The 17466-nt window shown below is 50.5% G+C and overlaps 7 protein-coding genes across 7 annotated transcripts; 2 read left to right on the forward strand and 5 right to left on the reverse strand.

The window, feature by feature from the left end:
* Nucleotides 1-390: 390 nt before the first annotated feature.
* On the forward strand, nt 391-4408 carry AFUA_2G05080 (KAR9 family protein; the record flags this gene model as incomplete). Its single annotated transcript, XM_744546.2, has 2 exons — nt 391-457; nt 921-4408. The coding sequence occupies 2 exons, from the start codon at nt 391-393 to the stop codon at nt 4406-4408; spliced, it is 3555 nt and encodes a 1184-aa protein (XP_749639.2).
* A 290-nt stretch (nt 4409-4698) lies between these two features.
* On the reverse strand, nt 4699-5613 carry AFUA_2G05085 (N-acetyltransferase family protein; the record flags this gene model as incomplete). The annotated part of the gene is made up of 3 exons (XM_001481607.2): nt 5089-5613; nt 4925-5034; nt 4699-4869 (listed from the first exon to the last, which is right to left on the reverse strand). The coding sequence occupies exons 1-3, from the start codon at nt 5597-5599 to the stop codon at nt 4699-4701; spliced, it is 792 nt and encodes a 263-aa protein (XP_001481657.1). The 5' UTR covers nt 5600-5613.
* A 405-nt stretch (nt 5614-6018) lies between these two features.
* Nucleotides 6019-6712, reverse strand: AFUA_2G05090 (succinate dehydrogenase assembly factor 3; the record flags this gene model as incomplete). The annotated part of the gene is made up of 4 exons (XM_744547.2): nt 6019-6089; nt 6172-6271; nt 6325-6526; nt 6585-6712. The coding sequence occupies 4 exons, from the start codon at nt 6710-6712 to the stop codon at nt 6019-6021; spliced, it is 501 nt and encodes a 166-aa protein (XP_749640.2).
* A 233-nt stretch (nt 6713-6945) lies between these two features.
* On the forward strand, nt 6946-7743 carry AFUA_2G05100 (S-adenosylmethionine-dependent methyltransferase; the record flags this gene model as incomplete). The annotated part of the gene is made up of 1 exon (XM_744548.1): nt 6946-7743. The coding sequence occupies one exon, from the start codon at nt 6946-6948 to the stop codon at nt 7741-7743; it is 798 nt and encodes a 265-aa protein (XP_749641.1).
* A 506-nt stretch (nt 7744-8249) lies between these two features.
* On the reverse strand, nt 8250-8797 carry AFUA_2G05110 (mRNA splicing protein SMD1; the record flags this gene model as incomplete). Its single annotated transcript, XM_744549.2, has 3 exons — nt 8250-8548; nt 8654-8703; nt 8784-8797. 3 exons carry the CDS (start codon nt 8795-8797, stop codon nt 8250-8252), a joined length of 363 nt encoding a protein of 120 aa, XP_749642.2.
* Nucleotides 8798-11110: 2313 nt separating this feature from the next.
* On the reverse strand, nt 11111-12236 carry AFUA_2G05115 (HNH endonuclease signature motif containing protein; the record flags this gene model as incomplete). Its single annotated transcript, XM_001481608.2, has 4 exons — nt 12002-12236; nt 11651-11930; nt 11437-11592; nt 11111-11389 (listed from the first exon to the last, which is right to left on the reverse strand). The coding sequence occupies exons 1-4, from the start codon at nt 12181-12183 to the stop codon at nt 11111-11113; spliced, it is 897 nt and encodes a 298-aa protein (XP_001481658.2). The 5' UTR covers nt 12184-12236.
* Nucleotides 12237-12766: 530 nt separating this feature from the next.
* On the reverse strand, nt 12767-15526 carry AFUA_2G05120 (uncharacterized protein; the record flags this gene model as incomplete). The annotated part of the gene is made up of 1 exon (XM_001481609.1): nt 12767-15526. One exon carries the CDS (start codon nt 15524-15526, stop codon nt 12767-12769), a length of 2760 nt encoding a protein of 919 aa, XP_001481659.1.
* Between the last annotated feature and the right edge of the window lie 1940 nt (nt 15527-17466).

Below are 17466 nucleotides of genomic sequence, written 5' to 3' on the forward strand. Positions count from 1 at the left end.
CATATACCGGCGCAGTGTTCCGGAACTTCCTGGGTTGAAAGGGAGGGGCAAAGGGGCCATGGGATGGAATGAGTGGTTGAGTGGTACCACGTATTGAGTTCTCTGTTTGCTATCCATCATTTAGATACCCCTTACTTGTCGTTTTGAGCTATTCCACAATTTCATTTCTGCATACGCACTGGTTACCTATGTTCTACGTGTTTCAACTGCTGCGTGAAGCATATATCTGTATCTGCCTATTACTTGGCCAGCCATTTCATTTTCAATTCGGACTGGTGCACATTTGACTATCATCTCACCCCTCTACAACGCGGTACTTGATGAATTGCGGCTGAAATTCCAACCACCTTTGTTTACATTACAGCTGACTGCTGTGGGTTCCATGGTTGAATGGATTCTCTGACCGACCAAACTCCGCTCGCTCTGTTTATTTACTTCGGTTTTTGGTGTTTGGTAAGTAAATGGCCGGTAGCAAATACACATCTGTCTAGTCCGTGGATATTATACTTGAGTACTCATGTCTGAAAAAAAGGGGGGGAAGCAAAGAAATAATCATAATGATAATGATAAGGATATCCTGTAAGAATTCCCAGGGCAAAATGACCCCCTAACACAGAGCAATACGGAGTACGGAGTAGCTAGTTGCAATTATGATTGACAGCGGCCGGCGATCGACCGTTGAAAACGTCGTCAGTTACTGAATTCAGGCAATGCAAGGTGAGCCTGAGGCAGAACCGACCGCGGCCTAGTTTGATTCAAATCAATTAGTTTTGTCTGTATTTTACTGTCTGTCGCCAGCTGAAACTATCTACCTATCACCTATCACCTTCGCATCGAAGTATGATGTAGTTGCACCGCTCTTTTCTCCCCCTCCATATTGATCTCAGACCAGATGCAAAAATAATATTCAACCCGTTCAGGAACTCTGAAGCTTAATTCTACTTCAAGAATCAATTTTGTCTCCCTCACAGGGGGTTGTCCGCTCCTCTCCCACGGCGAAACAGAAAGGGGGACAAAGGGAGGCCACCGAACCGCACAGCAGCAGGCTGGTGGACACCTGAACAACTCAGGATTCCCCGACAGCACTAGCTCCATTCACCGCAGCCAAACAATCTACATTCCTCAGCCCACCACCTTCGTCTCTCCAGTACCTCCATTCTACAGTAGTTCTTGCGACACCAGGCCAGGGCGGTCGCCTCGTGGATTAGTATCCATGCACGCCGTATTCCCCAGTTCGACTGCCTCCACTGCTACCAGCCAGCTCGCAGATCCCACACCCAACCCTGATAGCAACAACAGCAACGACCCTTTCGCGTCGCAGGTTTCCTCGCCCCCGCCGCCGCCACCTCCTCGTCCTGCAGTATCGGTCTCCGTACCAGAGAACGAGCCCTTACCCCGTCGGATCAAGTCCAAGTCCTCCCTGCGGAGCATTCGGAGCCTCGGCAGTAGTCACCAGGAGGACGAAGGCTACGACAGCCAGGACCAGAGCGGCCTCGATAAAAGTCTTGTCCGGCCCTCGATTCTACGTCGTTTGTCTCCTGGGTTAGCTGCGCGGGTGAAACTGTTGGATGGTAGTAGCAGGGTCTCGACACCATCTCGCAGCCCAGGCAACGTCGGTCGAATCCCTGAGGAACAAATTAAGGAACTTGACAATCTTCATCATCAGAATTTATCTATCAAGGTCGAGAGGAAGGGCCGGTCTTGGAATGCTTTGCAGATAGCTGGCAAGAAGCAAGACACGCAGCAGACTCCTTCTGAAGCGTCGGAGATCCTGCAGCACGGTTCGGTCGAACGATCGGGAACCCCAACAGATCCGCAGCCAGCGGCACCAGTCGTCGAGAACCCTAAATCGCATACCTCCGGACCGCTTGAGAATATCGATCCTGACCATTTGCCCGCTGCGGCGGTAGCTTCCCCGCAAGAAGACTCGCAGGAGGACTCGCTGAACGAAGAAGCGGTGGATCAGACACCAGCCATGTCTGCCGTGGAGCAGTCTCAGATGCCGCTGGCAATTGGGTCTGCGACAGCATCCGAGACTCCCGATCAGACTGACTTTGAGAGATATATCCAGAGTACCAGCGACAACGAAGCGCAATCGCCTCGTCCGTCACCGCCCCCAAAAGACTCTCCTCCGTTGTCCAGTTCCTCATCGAATGTCCAGTCATACTTTAACCCAAAGGGCTTGCAACGTACTGAATCCATCTATTCTTTTTCGAGAGCCTCCTTTAGTAATCAGCTCTCGCAGCTCACCTCGATCACTCTTCCACAACCCTCGTCACTGGCGGCTAGTATCGCTGGAATCTCGAATGCACCCGCTGCTGTCAAGGCGTTGACAGGGGCCGCGGAGCAGATTCAGATATGGATAAAGAAGGCGTCCGATGTGTTGAGTGGCCTGGATGCTGAGGATGATGTGGAGTGGGCAGCAGCCGGCGGACGAGAAGGATTAGAAGGAGTGGACAAAGCCATCACACGGTTCGAGAGCTTGGTTCACGTGTATGTCAACGCTATTGAACAGGTTCAGCTGCGGCAAGACATCGGCAACGTCAGCCCGGACAGTCTGAAGACGATCGTCGTCCAAATGGACTCTATCATACAGAGTTGGGCGCAGATCAAAGGGCGACTGAAGGGGGTCAAGGAGCAGGTAGAATTAGCCATGGAGTGGGAAGAGCTATGGGCCAATGTCCTTGGCGATGTCGGTATGGAAATTGAGAGTCTCAGCCGATTGATCTTCGAGATGGAGGAGAAGCGACACTTCACGATGGCGAATGAGCAGGAAGGGACCAGCAACGGGCTTGATATCAATGAACTTGAGACGATCGTTGAGGAGACGCCATCGAATGGCGACATGGCAAGCAAACGCTTCAGCATGGGGCCTTTCTTCTCAGAGGCACCGCCGTTGGGCATGCCGATTATCCAGACCCCTCAGGATGATTCCCACTCCAGCCTCATGGCTTTGTTTGCTCGGATGCAGCCATTGAAGGCCTCTCTAGATTTCCTGCCCATGAGATTGTCCATGTTCCAATCACGGGCTGAGCGCATCTTCCCCAGTGCCTGCGAGGAGCTAGAAGACCGGCGAAATCAGCTGGTGAAGAGCTACAAAACACTGGAGGCCGATGCAGAGGCTCTGCGGAAAGAGCTCAGCGAGGACCGCTGGATTCTGGTCTTCCGCAACGCTGGAGCACAAGCACACAAGATGTTCGAGTCAGTCGAGAGAAGCATTGCCAAGCTCCAGGAAGGGATTGAGACAGGCTTGCATGTGCACAACCCTGCTGGCTTAACGAAACGAATTGAGAGCTACGAAGCGAAAAAGGTCCATTATGTTCCTGCTATTGAGCGGGTGATCTCCATCATCGAAAAGGGTGTCAAAGATCGACTCACGGTCAATGGAGAGATTATGAGGCTTTTGTCTGACATGTCATCCAGGATCGACGCTCTCAAAGCAAGTATCAAGGTGATGGATTCCTCGTTGGACGATCTCAGTCTTGCCAAGTCTCAGCACTTGCGGGACTCGATATCAACCATCGTCACGATGGACAGCCCCCTTGCGAGCAGTGTTGTCGACACCCCTGGGAGCTCCCCTGCTTCGTCAGTCGTCATGACGCCGGGGAATGGTCTCAAGGGCTCTGCTACACCACTGAACCCCTCAAGCAGGCGTGGTAGCTCCGTGGGTTGTTCTGCCACGCGGACTACTATGTCCAAGGTTCGAAGATACTCCGGACTTCCCCAGGCAGCCTCGGCTCTGAAATCGGCCATCCCTAAGCCTACGTTCTCGGCTACGTCCCCTAGCAAGAAAGATACGGCCATCACTCCGACGCCGGCGACGCGGAAGATTTCGCGGGTGCCGCCACCGCCCTCACCGTTGAACAACCGTCCACGGTGGACCACCAGCACCAATACCAACGATCTGGAAGTTGGTCACGTCTACAAGTCCAGCACGCCGTTCCGCAAATCATCTGCTCCGGCTCGGACATCGCGACCCTCGTCCACTCTGCCGATGCCGAACCCGCGCAGGCGAGACCAGTCTGCGTCTCCTGCTCCTCTGACCGCCCGATCTGTCAGTCGTGTCTCTAGCAGACTCTCCTCTCGCAGCCCGGCTCGGGGAGCATCTCCGTCCCCTGGCCGTTCCATCCTCGATCCTCCTCCATACAGCAAGCTTCAGAAGCCGGACCCAGCTGGCCTGGCCAATACCCCTCGCAACCGGCAGAGCTACGCTGGAATGTCGTTTAGCCGCAGTGTCTCACAGACGCACGATTCAAGCATGCTGAGTCCGACAAAGACAACTCGTCCTGGAACTTCGCTTGGCCACTCGGGAACAGGTAACCGACGCATCAGCCTTCTTCCTCTTCCCAAGCCACGGTCTGGCGGAGAGTCGCGCAGCAAGCTCAGTGAGCGACCGCCCTGGCGTTGATTCAGATTCTCGCCTAAACATCTGGAACCTCTCCTCTTCTTGTTTCATTTTAGGATCGCACGCATTTACGGCTCGCTGGTTCTTTGCGGTGTCATATACCAAATTGTTTGAGGACAGACTGGGTTTGCTTGATTCCCCATTCGCGTATGTTTTAGCGACGGATTGTACTATTTGTGCTTAGGGACTACAGATCATTCTTCGGTGTATGGTTATTTATTAAATATATTGTGATACCTTGCGGGTAGATTTGAGTCTATTTACTTCACATATTCTGAACTCTGAATATGCATCTATTCCCCCAGCTTCCTTCCAAAGATCAATGCGTCCACCAGGTCTTCGCTATTTTCCAACCGTGCAGCCCCGGGCACTCGTCCGATGACTTCGAATCCAAGTCTCTTCCAGATCTTGACGGAGGCGATGTTATTCTCGAATACGAGGTTAAATACCGAATATTTGTACCCCTATTGATGCTCAATTGGTCTGTCGCAACATACACAGGAAGCACAGGGAGCCTACCAGCTTGGGCGCATACTCCAGATACGTCTCCCCCATAACTATCCCGACCCCTCGGCCTCGCGCCGCAGCCGTAGTCAGGAATCCCGCATTGCAGACATGCGAGCATCGGCCTACACCGTCAGCACTACAGCCCAATCAAACAAACTGTATGCAGAATAAATTACCAGGATAATTCGGCTTAATATAGAACGTTCCCAAACACTCCTTCTTCCAATCCCTCCCTTCCCTAATCTCCTCCTCGTCCCCCGTCAGGGCTACAACTGCAAACGTCCCAAACCAGTACTCGGCGAACTTGGCCTCGCCCATCGGCTCCTCCATCGGATACGTGCAGCCTGCCTCAATCTCCGCGCGGAATTCATCAGCGAGCGTCGCCACCAGACCCGACGGGATGCTCGAGGCCCCGTGAGCAATGGGGTACATTGTGACAGGCGTGCCGTCTCTCAGGACCCCACGGCGGGGTTTCAGGGTTGGGGCTTTTTGGAGGGCTGATGCCGGAGGGGGGATTTTGGAGGAGGGGTTCTCCATTATGCTTGTCTTGGGTGGCATTTTGTTTGTTTGGGAGGGTAGGGAATATAGTGCTTCTGTTGCAGGGGAATGGTTTCGTTGTATATATATATAGGTTCGGTTTATCGGTCCAGCCGAAGTATATTTTTCTTGGTCAAAATGATTAGTCATTACTTGTAGATGGTAGGGCGTGAGAGTTGCAGTTAAACATTGATATACACAACGCTTGATATGTAGGCACTACCGAGGGAATTGAGCATTGTAGAACTGAAGTTTATTGAAGGTTTAATGGCAATTGAAGGTCATGCTCGTGCTTCTAATCCCAGAGCCAGCTGCATGCATGGAATCTTATACCGCTGAACTAGTGCAAAGCTAAATATAGACATGAACGCCGTCAAAATGAGAGAAATGCATCCACCTGTAGCGAGCTTTTGTGCCGATGCATAATAATATACAAAGAGGATATCCAGATCCTCATACTCCGTAGGTTGTTACCAATCCTCCGCCTCACAACTGGACCGTTGCCGCTAGGCCGACTCTCCTGCACACCCTAGCCAATGATTTGAAGAAAAGGATATGGGTATCATTTATCACTCCTTCCCCTCTCCCTCCGGATTCTTGATCGCCTGCATGAGTTCATACAGCTGCCCGATCTGCTGATCTATAACCACACACAAATCAGCATCAGTATACCCCCCGCCGAGCCCAGGATATAGAATTAGAATTGTAGTTGTACAACATACCACTCATCTTGTCCAACTTGGACTTATCCAGCTTCTCCCCAACCCACGCATCACCCTCCAGCTTCTGAGCATACAGCTGCCACTCCGTCAAGAAGCCGATCTGCACGCTTTAGCACTGCTCAATTTGACCTGAGGAAAAACGGGGAAGCGTACAATATGCAGAGGATTCTCTACGTTTCTGTGTGCGCGGAACTCGCTTTTCACGTATGAGTCGCCCAGGATGCGCATCTCGGGATCGAGCTTGCGGCGGTGGACGCGGAGGATGCGGCGGTAGAGCTGGAGTGGGGGGAGGAGGGCGAGGGCTTCGCTGAGGCTGGACTTGGAGCCCATTGTTGACGGCGTGGCCATTAGTAATCTGTGAAAGAGGCGCATGGTGTAGGTTGCCAGAAAGTGCTTGAGGGAAAGGAACGTGCAGATTGAGGACTGGATGATGACGATGAAGATGATGGATACTGCCGCGGTTGGAGAATGTATCCCGGAAGGCGGCGAGGAGATGGCGAATCATAGGGTCGGCATTCCACAGCGGTTGAACATTTTCCATTGTGTATGTAGGTAAGTTCTACGCAGAGGAGGACTCGCTTGGAAATGAGCGCTGACTGTGTCAAGTCGCTATCTCAATTGATCTGGCACCATATACATGTACGCGTTGTACGGAGTAGGACAACGCGACATCGTCAATTGACGACTGAATAGCTTCGAGCTCAAACCTGTCGGGCCGATAGCATCACTTATCGACATCGATGCTAAAACTTGCAAGGCTGCAAGCTGCACAACATGCTCCCCACCCCCTCGACAGACCACGTCTCCTTCGACACCATCTACGAACCCTCCGAAGACTCCTACCTGTTCCTCGACACGCTCTCCTCCGCCTCCGAATCACAATGGCTCTCCGAGCGCTTCAATAGCACCAGCACCACCACCAGCACCTCCCCGCTAGTCGTCGAAGTCGGCACCGGCTCCGGCGTCGTCCTGGCCTTTGTCGCCGCCAACTCCCACGAAATCTTTGGCCGCCGCGACATCCTCACCCTCGGCACAGACGTGAACCGCAATGCCTGCGTTGCCACCCGCACTACGGTCAAAACAGCCATCCAAGAGCGCCAAGCAGCCGCAGCCCTGAAATCCACACATGTCGCCTCGGTGCTGGGAGATCTTTGCAGCCCCTTGCGCCCGGGCTCCGTCGACGTTCTCCTCTTCAACCCGCCGTATGTGCCGACGGAGGAACTGCCGCGTCTGCCCTTGGTGACGGAGCAGGAGGCCGATCCCGCAGCGGAGCCGCTGTCAAGATCGGCCAAGTTCGAGCGGGACTCGTATTACCTGTCGTTAACGTACGCGGGAGGATTGGATGGGATGGAGACGACGAATCGGTTGCTTGAGGCGCTTCCGGGCGTGTTGCATCCTGAGCGTGGGGTGGCGTATGTGCTGCTCTGTGCACAGAATCGGCCGGAGGAGGTCAAGGAGAGGATACGAGGGTGGGGAGGGGGGTGGAAGGCCGAGTCGGTTGGGAATAGCGGGACGCAGGCGGGGTGGGAGAAGTTGGTGATTGTGAGGATATGGAGGGATATTTCTCAATAGTGCTATATACCCATTACGACATGCATACTGGCGAGCGCGTATCCAAATTTAGGTCTTGATTCGATGCAAATTGAATTGTTGTAGGTACAGGTGTGAGGCACTGCCGTACCTTCCATGACATGCCGTAGCTATCTGGCACCACGATCATATTTGTCTGAACGGTCTCCAATTGGCTTTTCCCGGCCATGTCGGCCTCATTGCCAATTGCCCGGATGAGGACTGTTGCTGGTCTTCACAGACGTCTTTGTAACACCGCTCACAAGAGCATTGCAAGAAGTCACCGTATCTGCCCTCGGATTCACAGTCACCACTCTGCTTGCTGGGACATTCCCCCCCTCAACCAAGAAGCTCAACGGAAAAGTCGTAGATTATTGCTTTTCTTCGCCCATCATCACAAGAGCATAAAGAAGAGAATGTCACCCAAACATATCACGAACATGAAAGGAAAAAAAAACAAGTAAACTCCCGAAGCCATAGACGGAAAAGAACCTAGCCACAGTACCCGTCTAGAAACCACGTCCCCGTCCCCGGCCGCGTCCCCGGCCTCTACCGCCCCGTGCACCACCGCGACCGCGGCCCCGATCCGTCTCCTTGCGCGCCTTGTTCTTGGGTTTTGGCTGGTCGTCCACGAGCAGAGTATCGAGAGGCAAGCTGTCAGGGAGGATGTAGTACCGGATCGTGGAGCCGCGGATGTTGATCGTGTCTAGAGAGATGGGATCGCGGCCCTTGGGTGTCATTTTGACGGTGCGCAGAGAGGTGTTCATCTGAGGAGAGACAGCGGTGATGGTGCCGTGGAGGATTGTGCCTGTTGAAATCCAGAGGATGTCAGTCGCGCCAGTGTCAAGTCACGGTGTGGTCGTGAACACCGGCTGGAGGCCAACACAATCGCCAGGTGACAAGGAGGACCGACCATTCTTCAGTTCAATCGTCACCGTTTCATTGGCGCATTTCATCAAAAACCTAGGAGAGCCGAATGTCAGTTCCTCTTCTTGTAGCCAGCCGTCCCAGTGCGAGACTACAATCGACTGCAATGTACTCACCGAACGAGCTTCATGTTGACGGATATTAATGTGCAGACACAAGAATTCTTTTGACTGAAAGCTGTGAAAAAAATAAATGTCGCCGAAAAAGACGAGGTAAATGAAGAGTTGACCAGGAAGAGTGGCAGTTGTCTCCGCCAAGTCTCTTGCGATTTGATGTCCCTAAAGTGATCACGGCTCAAGCTGATCCTGCGAGGAATGGCGAAGCTATATATCACGTGACTAGATTCTCAAACTATCCGTTTCTAAATCGTGACCACGATCTTGTACGAGCTCTACCGGCATTTCTAGAAGGGCTGGTATGTCGTCCGTAAATAAAGCGTGCTTTCATCTTGTTGATCTTGACTTATCGCTAAATGGTATCTCGCACATGAGAGAACAAGATAGTCGAACACCAACGAAAACATTCTCCGAAAGAGCCTTACAGAACACTATGTCGCACTTTGAATATGGCTACTTTATCATCATAAAATAGTATCTCTCTGACCTGGACGTCATTCGGGATCGAGTACAGTCAGAGCTGGGTTCATCTTCGGATAAAATTCCGCAGTCGGACAGCTCGAAGATGGACTCCATGACGCTGTCCATCCCATCTTCAAGCTCGCTCTCATTCATGTCCAACGCTGGCCATGGGCGACCCCCTGGAACAAACCCTTCGCTGTGGCTATCATCTGTATCATTTAGGTCGTCATCCTTGTCACCGCGCTTGTCTCAACAATATCATAGCACTTGGATTGAATTTCGATGTAGCCGATCCCGACCTCGTGTCGTATAGTCACGATACCCAAGATTTGCAACGCTCCAACAGACTGGCCATCATTAGCGTTGCGCGACCGTATAGTAAGTCCCCAATGGACACGTACTAGTGACAGGAGGTTTTGAAGATCCGTACTGTCATCCGACGCCAGACAGCCAATTGCACCCAAATCATGTAAAAGCTCATAGAGCTTCTCAGCCTGCCCAGAGGCATGGAGGATCTCAGTAATCGCCGTTGTGTGGCAAGGAGGACCGGGCTTGGTAGCCCATAATATGCATGCTGATTAAAGGTGATGAGCTGATCACCATCTTGAGTGGAGCAGAGACAGCATTGTCATGGCATTTTGCAGGCTGTTTACATCCGATGGTTGCTGTAAAGATCAGGAAACAAAATATAAAGTGTCTCCCAAGACTGCGGGATGGGGTTTCTCCTAAAGTAACTTATTTAGAAAGTCCTTGATTGTGCTAGGGATGAACTAACCTCATCAGCATCTTCCCATTTTCCCACAGAGAATGGTATGATACGTGCCAAGTCAGTTTTCCCTTTTGACCTGGGGTGTCTATGCATAACATGACGACCCCATATACCAGTAACCACGCATTGCTAGTCATTCCGTTTCGGGTAGAGACCGTTGCTCCATTTGTCGGCACGACTCAGTGTCAGAGAAGGGTATTTTGATACTTGCGGTGTTTTACCACCTTGCGCTCTCACGGTTAAATAGAAAGAAATATTAGCCACAATATGGTAAGCACGAGATAAGGAACATTGTAGGATAACGGAATGATGATACATACACTAAACCAGCACAGCCGTCTTCAAATGTGTCACGAGCGGCAAATGGTCGACGAAACTCCGAAGAACTTGGACCGTCAGATCTTTTCCATTGCGGTGGGTATATCCTAAAAGCTTTGCACAGAACAAGTCTGCTTCAACAGCAGGATCAGCCAAGTGGGGGCCTCCGATATTGCTCGTAATGTAGAAACAATACGGAGTAGATTCAAGTTTTGGAGTCAGACTCGGATCTTGTATTTCGAGGCTGATACTGTGCGAGCATTTCATTTACTGCTTCTTCATCAGAAACAGCGTCTCCCTCATCTGGAGACCATTAGAGCTCCCTTTATTTGGTCACAATTGGCTGAGTGGTAGGATCTTCAACGTTAGATATCGCTGAAGAGAGAGGGAACTGAGAGGACTAAAAGCGTCGCCGTCCGCCATTTGCCAGGCTCGATATCGTGGGTATGATGGACAGAACGCGTCTATTCAAGACGATAAGAAGGGAAATAGTTCCAGGTCGGAATGCAGCAACACAACTGAGAGGCAAATGAAAACGAGCTTCATAGATTATTCACTCTTGTAACTGAGTGGCTCCAGGCAGTTAGGCTAGCTTACCCCGGGCCAGCACGTCACTACTGACTTAGTGGACATTGGAGACGTCAATACTTGATGACACTACGTAAAAATCTCGATAATCTAAGTCTATGATAGATAGTTGACAAATCACCATGCAAGTAACGGCCAGGGCAATCGGTGTCCCGAGCATCATGAGAGCCTCTAACGATAATCCTATATCCTAATGGACACTCAGAAGTAAAAGAAGGCTCTCGAGATCTGTACTTCCATCAGATGCCAGGCATCCAATATCCTCCCACTCACGGAGGAGTTCATCAATTTTCTCCCCCTGCCCCGACGCATGTAGAATCTCCGCGATCGCAGCATGAGTTTCAAGAAGGAATTTACTAGGCAATTCTGAGCCGTTGTGTGTGGTGAAGGTTATGGGCTTCTCGTAGAATTGGTCACAGAAATTCTGATGCCATGGGTATGTCTTAATCTTATATGTGTTATCTGTGTCCTGGTCGAGTAAGTATATAACAATTTACGATTTGGAGAAACACATACTGTTGGTATGAGTGCAATCTTGAAACTGCCAAAATCTTGGTGAACAGGTGAAAACATGGTCATCGCATTTGCGGGAGAGTTGATCGTAGTGGGCTCGATAAGTCCTTGGATGTCGGGAAATAAGAGGTATAAGGTCTCCCAGGATTGCGCGATTTCCTTCGCCTAAAGTACTTGGTTTAGAACGTCCTTACCTGTACTAGGGACAGAAACTAACCTTCTGATCATTGCCCCAATGTCCCATAGAAAATGGGATTATATGCGCGAGCTGAGTGTTGCCAGTCATCTTGCATTGTTCTTGAGGGTTAACAGCCACAGGATCCCAAAGCTTTGTCACAATACACTGGTAGTTGTCACGTTCCAAGCAGATGTTCTTCAGCCATTCTAAAAGATTTCTAGTGCTCGACTGCGTCATTCCAGACGCCATATTATCTCTTGTAATATCTGTTGCTGACAAGGGTGACGCAGTGACCTGTGGCGTCTTTCCACCTTGTGCCCTGACTGTGAGAAAGAGTATTAACCACACTATAATAGAACCAAAAAAAAAGAAAGGGGTAGCATAACATACGTACACGGTATTAGAATTGTCGTCTGGAGATGATGAGCCAAATCGAATAAATTGTCATCATTGCTGACATTGATGTACTTTGTCAACATTCTCTTACCTTTCACGGGCAAATTGTCAATAAAGCTCCTGAGTATTCTGACTGTCTCATCTCGTGCATTCCGAGGCTTATACTGTGCGAGCATTTCATTTGATGCTTCTTCATCAGAAATAATGTCTACCTCGTCTAAAGACCGCGATAGCTCCCTTAATCTGGCCAAAATGGGCGGAGTGGTAGGATCTTCAATGTCCGATATGGCTGGAGAGATAGGACTTTCAGGATGAGGAGGCTCAACGTTCGCCATTTGTCAAGCTCAAGATTGTCTGATCGAAAAAAACGTGTCTATCCAGAAATGATATGAAGTGAAACAGTTCGAGGCGCAGAATACTGCAACTCTCACTCATTTGTCGTTCACAGGAAGAAGATATTCAACGCAATCGTAGCGACTGCTCAAATTGAAAGGAGGGAGAGATTTTGAAGAAAGACACCCGAGAGGAGAATGGCAGCACAAATCATTCATCATTGACAGTTCGAAGTACATTGTCCAAGTGAAGAGCTAGTCGTAACCAGTGGCCTCGGCCAGTCTGGCTAGCATACCCAAGTCCAGCACGTGCCACTACTGACTTACCGCAGACGTCATTCCTAAAGATAGTTGAGACTTTAACTCACAAATTAATGCAAACGAACATAGTCCAAAAAGAACAATTGGGACCTAGTCTTCCCGAGTATCATCTACTCTCCTGTAGTTCCGAAGACATGACATTGCAGACTCTACCGACAAAGCCCCCAAGACCAAAAGGTGGTGCGGAGCCTTGTGTAGAGGACAACACTGTAGAAGACCCAGGTATGACAAGCACACGAGAACCGGATTCAACCCATTCGACCGACGTAACAAAGGAGAATGAGATTTTCACGTCTCCGTGACTTGCATTCTTAGCCGAGTTGACCACATTAGTCACTTCTGACACATGTTCCTTCACACGATCAACAGCATCACTGTCAAAGCTGAAGAAGTCCGGCTCCGTAGGCGATGGCGGAGAAGATATAATCTCATCCTCTGCAAGAGTAACACAAGTCGCCTTCACAGTAGCCCGAATATTGGAAACATAGGCAATAGCGTTGCCACCTAACAGTAGAGGCGGAGACATGGACGTGAACTCGCTCGCGGGGAAGCTAGCAACAAATCCAGTGTGGAAAAGCGAGGGTTTTGCGGGCGAGCCGCTGGGTCCAAAGTCGGCTAGGACGGCTCCCTTTCGTACCTTTCCCAAACGCGGAGTGTGCTCGTTTTGAGTTGAAAGGAGCTCAATACCGATTGTGCCGACCTGATCTTGAATAAGAGTTCGCACCGGTAACCGCAGGTTCCTAACACTGACGACTCGCACACGTTGCCAGATTGCTTGAGCGGGGAAAGTTGCTTTTCCGGACAGAAATCCCTGTGAAAAAGACGTAGAAAACTCCTCGGATGGCGGTCTACTTCGGCTTGATTGGCTTCTTGGGGCTGACAAGAGGTTCTCGGGCTCGGCCTGTGGGTTGACCAGGAGCGGTCCAACTAAGAGTTCGTCTCCCACCGAGATAGACCCATAACGAACCAATCCGCATAGAACAACGCCTTGATCCTCCCCTGCGTTCTGCTCCATCGACGTGGAGTAGACTTTGGATGGGGGAATGGTGAACACTTCATCAATATCGAACAAATTTGTGGGAATATGCGTATCTGGCGATGTCTCGTCTAGAACGATGCTCCTTAGAGCCGGCGTTTGGGGGATAGGAAGATATCGGAGAAAAGCATGCAGCTTCCTCACGCCTGTACCGCTGACAGCGCTTGTAAGAACAATCGGAACTGTCGATGACCAGTCATTATTCGCTGCATCAATGACTTTCTTGACTTCATCTGCATCAGTCCGGCAGATGCGTTGAAGGTCCACGTCCTGTTCACCAGTAGCGGATTGAACGGGTAGCATAGCAGGCTTTTTGCCTGCTAGCTTCAGCGCTGACAAGACTTTCGTGAGATTGCCCCGCAAGCCTGCTCGGGATGCAACATCCATCTTGGTGATCACGATCACTGTGGGTATCCCCGATTTGATACAGAGATCCAAGTGTGACAGAGCCAGATTGATTTCTGTCATCTGTTCTGAAGTGCCACAGACAGGTCGCTCCGGGACCATTTCTTCGTCACAATTGGCCGGGATACAGAGAAACACATAGTGAGGTGCCCAGCTGATTAATCCTCTCAAGGTAGACTTGAGATAGCGTACAGAGCCAGGAAGGTCAGACACAAATGCCAGACGACTATCCTTCGCCGTGGCATGAATGTCGTCCCAAGCTGCAACGTTTCCAGACGCATAGTTGATCACCTCAACCGGATCTTGCATTGACTCTCCAGTCGCATAGCCTATGAGTTCCTGGGCGACAGAGCTCGTGATTCCCGACGAGATTTCGTGGCGATGTTTGAGAAGGCTCAGTCGACTTGCCCCTCGCCCATTGTCAAGTATAGATGAAGTCAGAGTACCCAACAGAGACGACTTTCCGGCTGCACTCGGGCCAGTTATTGAGATCCGAATCTGTTCGGTCGTGGAATAGTTGTCCTCGCGCATAGACTTTGTTTTGGTACCGTGCGAGGGAGACTGCCTACCGAATTCGTCGCGATGCGATATCAAGCCGTAGAACTCCAAATCCGGACTGACCAGGGCTTCAGCGACCCAGAGGCTTTCTGTGTGAACTCGGCCGGTATCGGCTGCTTCAGCACTTGTGTCTTCCGGACATTCAGCCCATTCACATTTGCCGACAATGACTCTGCGAAGAATTTCGACCTTACAACCCAAACTGGCCGCCATGATTTGCAGATTGGTCAAGCTCTCGTCGAGCTCATCTTGCGTTAGACCAACCAAGGTCCCATCATCGGCCACACCAATCTCGTACAAAGCACCCTGACTCTCCTCCAAACCAGGAATTAAACGAGCTGGTTTCTGCGGGGTGCCAAGATGAGGTGTTGCTTCCGGAAGAACAGGCAACACAAGGTTGGCAGTTGTAGACGAATGAAACGGTGACGATTGTTGCAGGCGCCACAACAATTGAGTTGTTAGCTGCTGCAGACGTTGCTGGCGACTCTGCGTTGAGCGCACCTGAGCCGATCTCAAGTTTGACTCGTAGCTGGACGGTGTCGGTCCTGAGGTGGACAAACTTGCACGAGAATGGTACGAACCGCCAACCACATGACCAGTGGTCATGGAATTGTAGAGACGCCGGGGCCGCAGAAGTAGATGCAGCTTGTACTCAGTGGGTCCCTCTTGTGGTTCCGGCTCCAGTTTCGTGATCCCATAGTCAGACAGAAAGTCTGGATCCGCACGGTCCAGTTCCGTGCCAGAACGCGTCCGGATCGTCAGTCCACGATTCCCACTCGCCGTAAGCTGGGGAGTAGACGACCCCGACGTCGACCAAGGAGAAGAGACCCTTGGAGGGTCAGGGTCATAGGTGAAAATAGATGCCATGATTTACACACTTGGTTTGACCCGAGTTGAGCGAGCAAAACAGGGAAAGGGATAACAGTCTCCGAAAGCTTTGGCCTTGAGCTAGAAAAGAATAAAAAAAAGGGAGCCTTATATTCGTATCAGTCGAAGTTGCAAAATACGCACATTCAAAAGATTAACTATATGTCGATGAGCGAAGTGAGTTTCACATATGCGGAGGAGTTTCTGTATTGATATAGTCATCTTGCGAATCGAGGAATAATGCGGATCTAGACAATTGAACAGTAGGCTCAAAACAGCCACGAGGTGAAGAGACAGGAGTTCTTCTGGTGAGCAGCTGGGAAGAATCCAGATCAATCGCAATTTGAGAATTGAGCTACAAAGCGGACGACATCGTGATGGCACAGAATGAGTCACAAGTGTTTGACATGCTGATAGTCCGCCTGGTCATGATTCCAACCAATATGTGCAACTTATGACACGGCGAGATCAGGTGATTGGTGAGGTAAGCACCACGTGCATCAACCTTTGGTTTCCTGAACTACGAACATACTCGGTAGAGTGTAGACTACTGGACGAGTGTGTCCTCTGGGAGTTTCTGGATCGATCTACAGAGGATGAAGTCTATTTAAAATATGACCTGTCAATCATTGTTCGTTGTGTTGTTTTTAACCGCCATTCTAACCAGTCTGTGGACGGAACACCCTTCAATGTGGTGATACAGGCTCATTGCTAACCCAAATTCCTAAATTAGAAAATTCCCAAAATACCACTTGATGAATGATGATCATGAACTTTCACATTCTCTGCGCCTGATCTTTGGATTTGTCTGGCATGATGTAAAGAAAAAGGAGAACTTTGAGTGCCTCAGTCATCTTATCTTTGAAGCGTGTAGGACTTGATTTTGAGGTCACAATGCGGTCGGCTGTGAGCAAGGCTTGGTATCATAAATAATAAAGAGGTACTAACGCTGGGCTATGAAAGATCAGTCAATATTAATCTGTTGATGACTCCCTTCCACTTTTGCACTTTCCCTGCGCAACGTGGATATTGCGGGCTGTTGTGCGAGTAAAGACAGCACCACAACTCGGGCATTCTGCCTTTGCAACCACCCCCGATTTCTCTCGTTGATGACGGAGTAGGTTGCTGAAGGTTGAGAACTCGCGACCATTGCATCCATGATCCCAACATTGTGGCTTTGGCCGAGAGCTGATTACTCGTACTTGGCGGTCCACGTCTGAGGATGCAGGGATGGATTCGGGAGACGAATATAAGGACTCTCCCGGCGGCACCATGTGTGCTGGAGGACTGACGGATATTGGGTTCGGATGTGGCCTACAATAGACAGTTCAGTCAGCTGATGGCCATTTAAAAGCTGATGTCTGTTGAGGGATACTCACGGAAGTAAGGGACTTTGACTCAGCATGTAATTTGATTGCTGGAGCATGTATGGTGGACTAACGGGGTCAGTAAACCACTCAGTTACTTCCAACTCCTCAGAAAAGCTTACGCTGAAGCATATCCATGATCTGGAAGCGCAGTAGGGCTCCCCGAAAGAGAAGGGAAGGCGTATGGTAGAGCTGAACTATTAACCTGGTTAACCTTTATTGCCCAGACTAGAAGAATACTGATTGACAGGGTTAGCATGCCTTCTAGGTCCGTGTGGATCATGTGGAAGATTTGATTGTGAGAGATGTTGTGAAGATGATGCTGGATGATAGTAGCTTTGCGAGCTCTGTTGGGGATTGTACCCAACTACAAAACCAGCCGGCGGAAGTGTCGGCGGAGGCGGGCATAGCTGCTGATCAACGCCTATTGAAGGCGACTGCAAAGGGTGTGATGCCCGGTTGTGCCAGCCATAGCCTGTCGTGAGTTAGGCTGGTTAAATACAAAACGGATGGCCTGGGACGTGGCGTACTCTGCGTGTTTTGTTCCATACTTGGATTGAGCTTGAACTGCGC

This window comes from Aspergillus fumigatus, chromosome 2, assembly GCF_000002655.1.
Source record: "Aspergillus fumigatus Af293 chromosome 2, whole genome shotgun sequence".
Classification (NCBI taxonomy): Eukaryota; Fungi; Ascomycota; class Eurotiomycetes; order Eurotiales; family Aspergillaceae; genus Aspergillus; species Aspergillus fumigatus.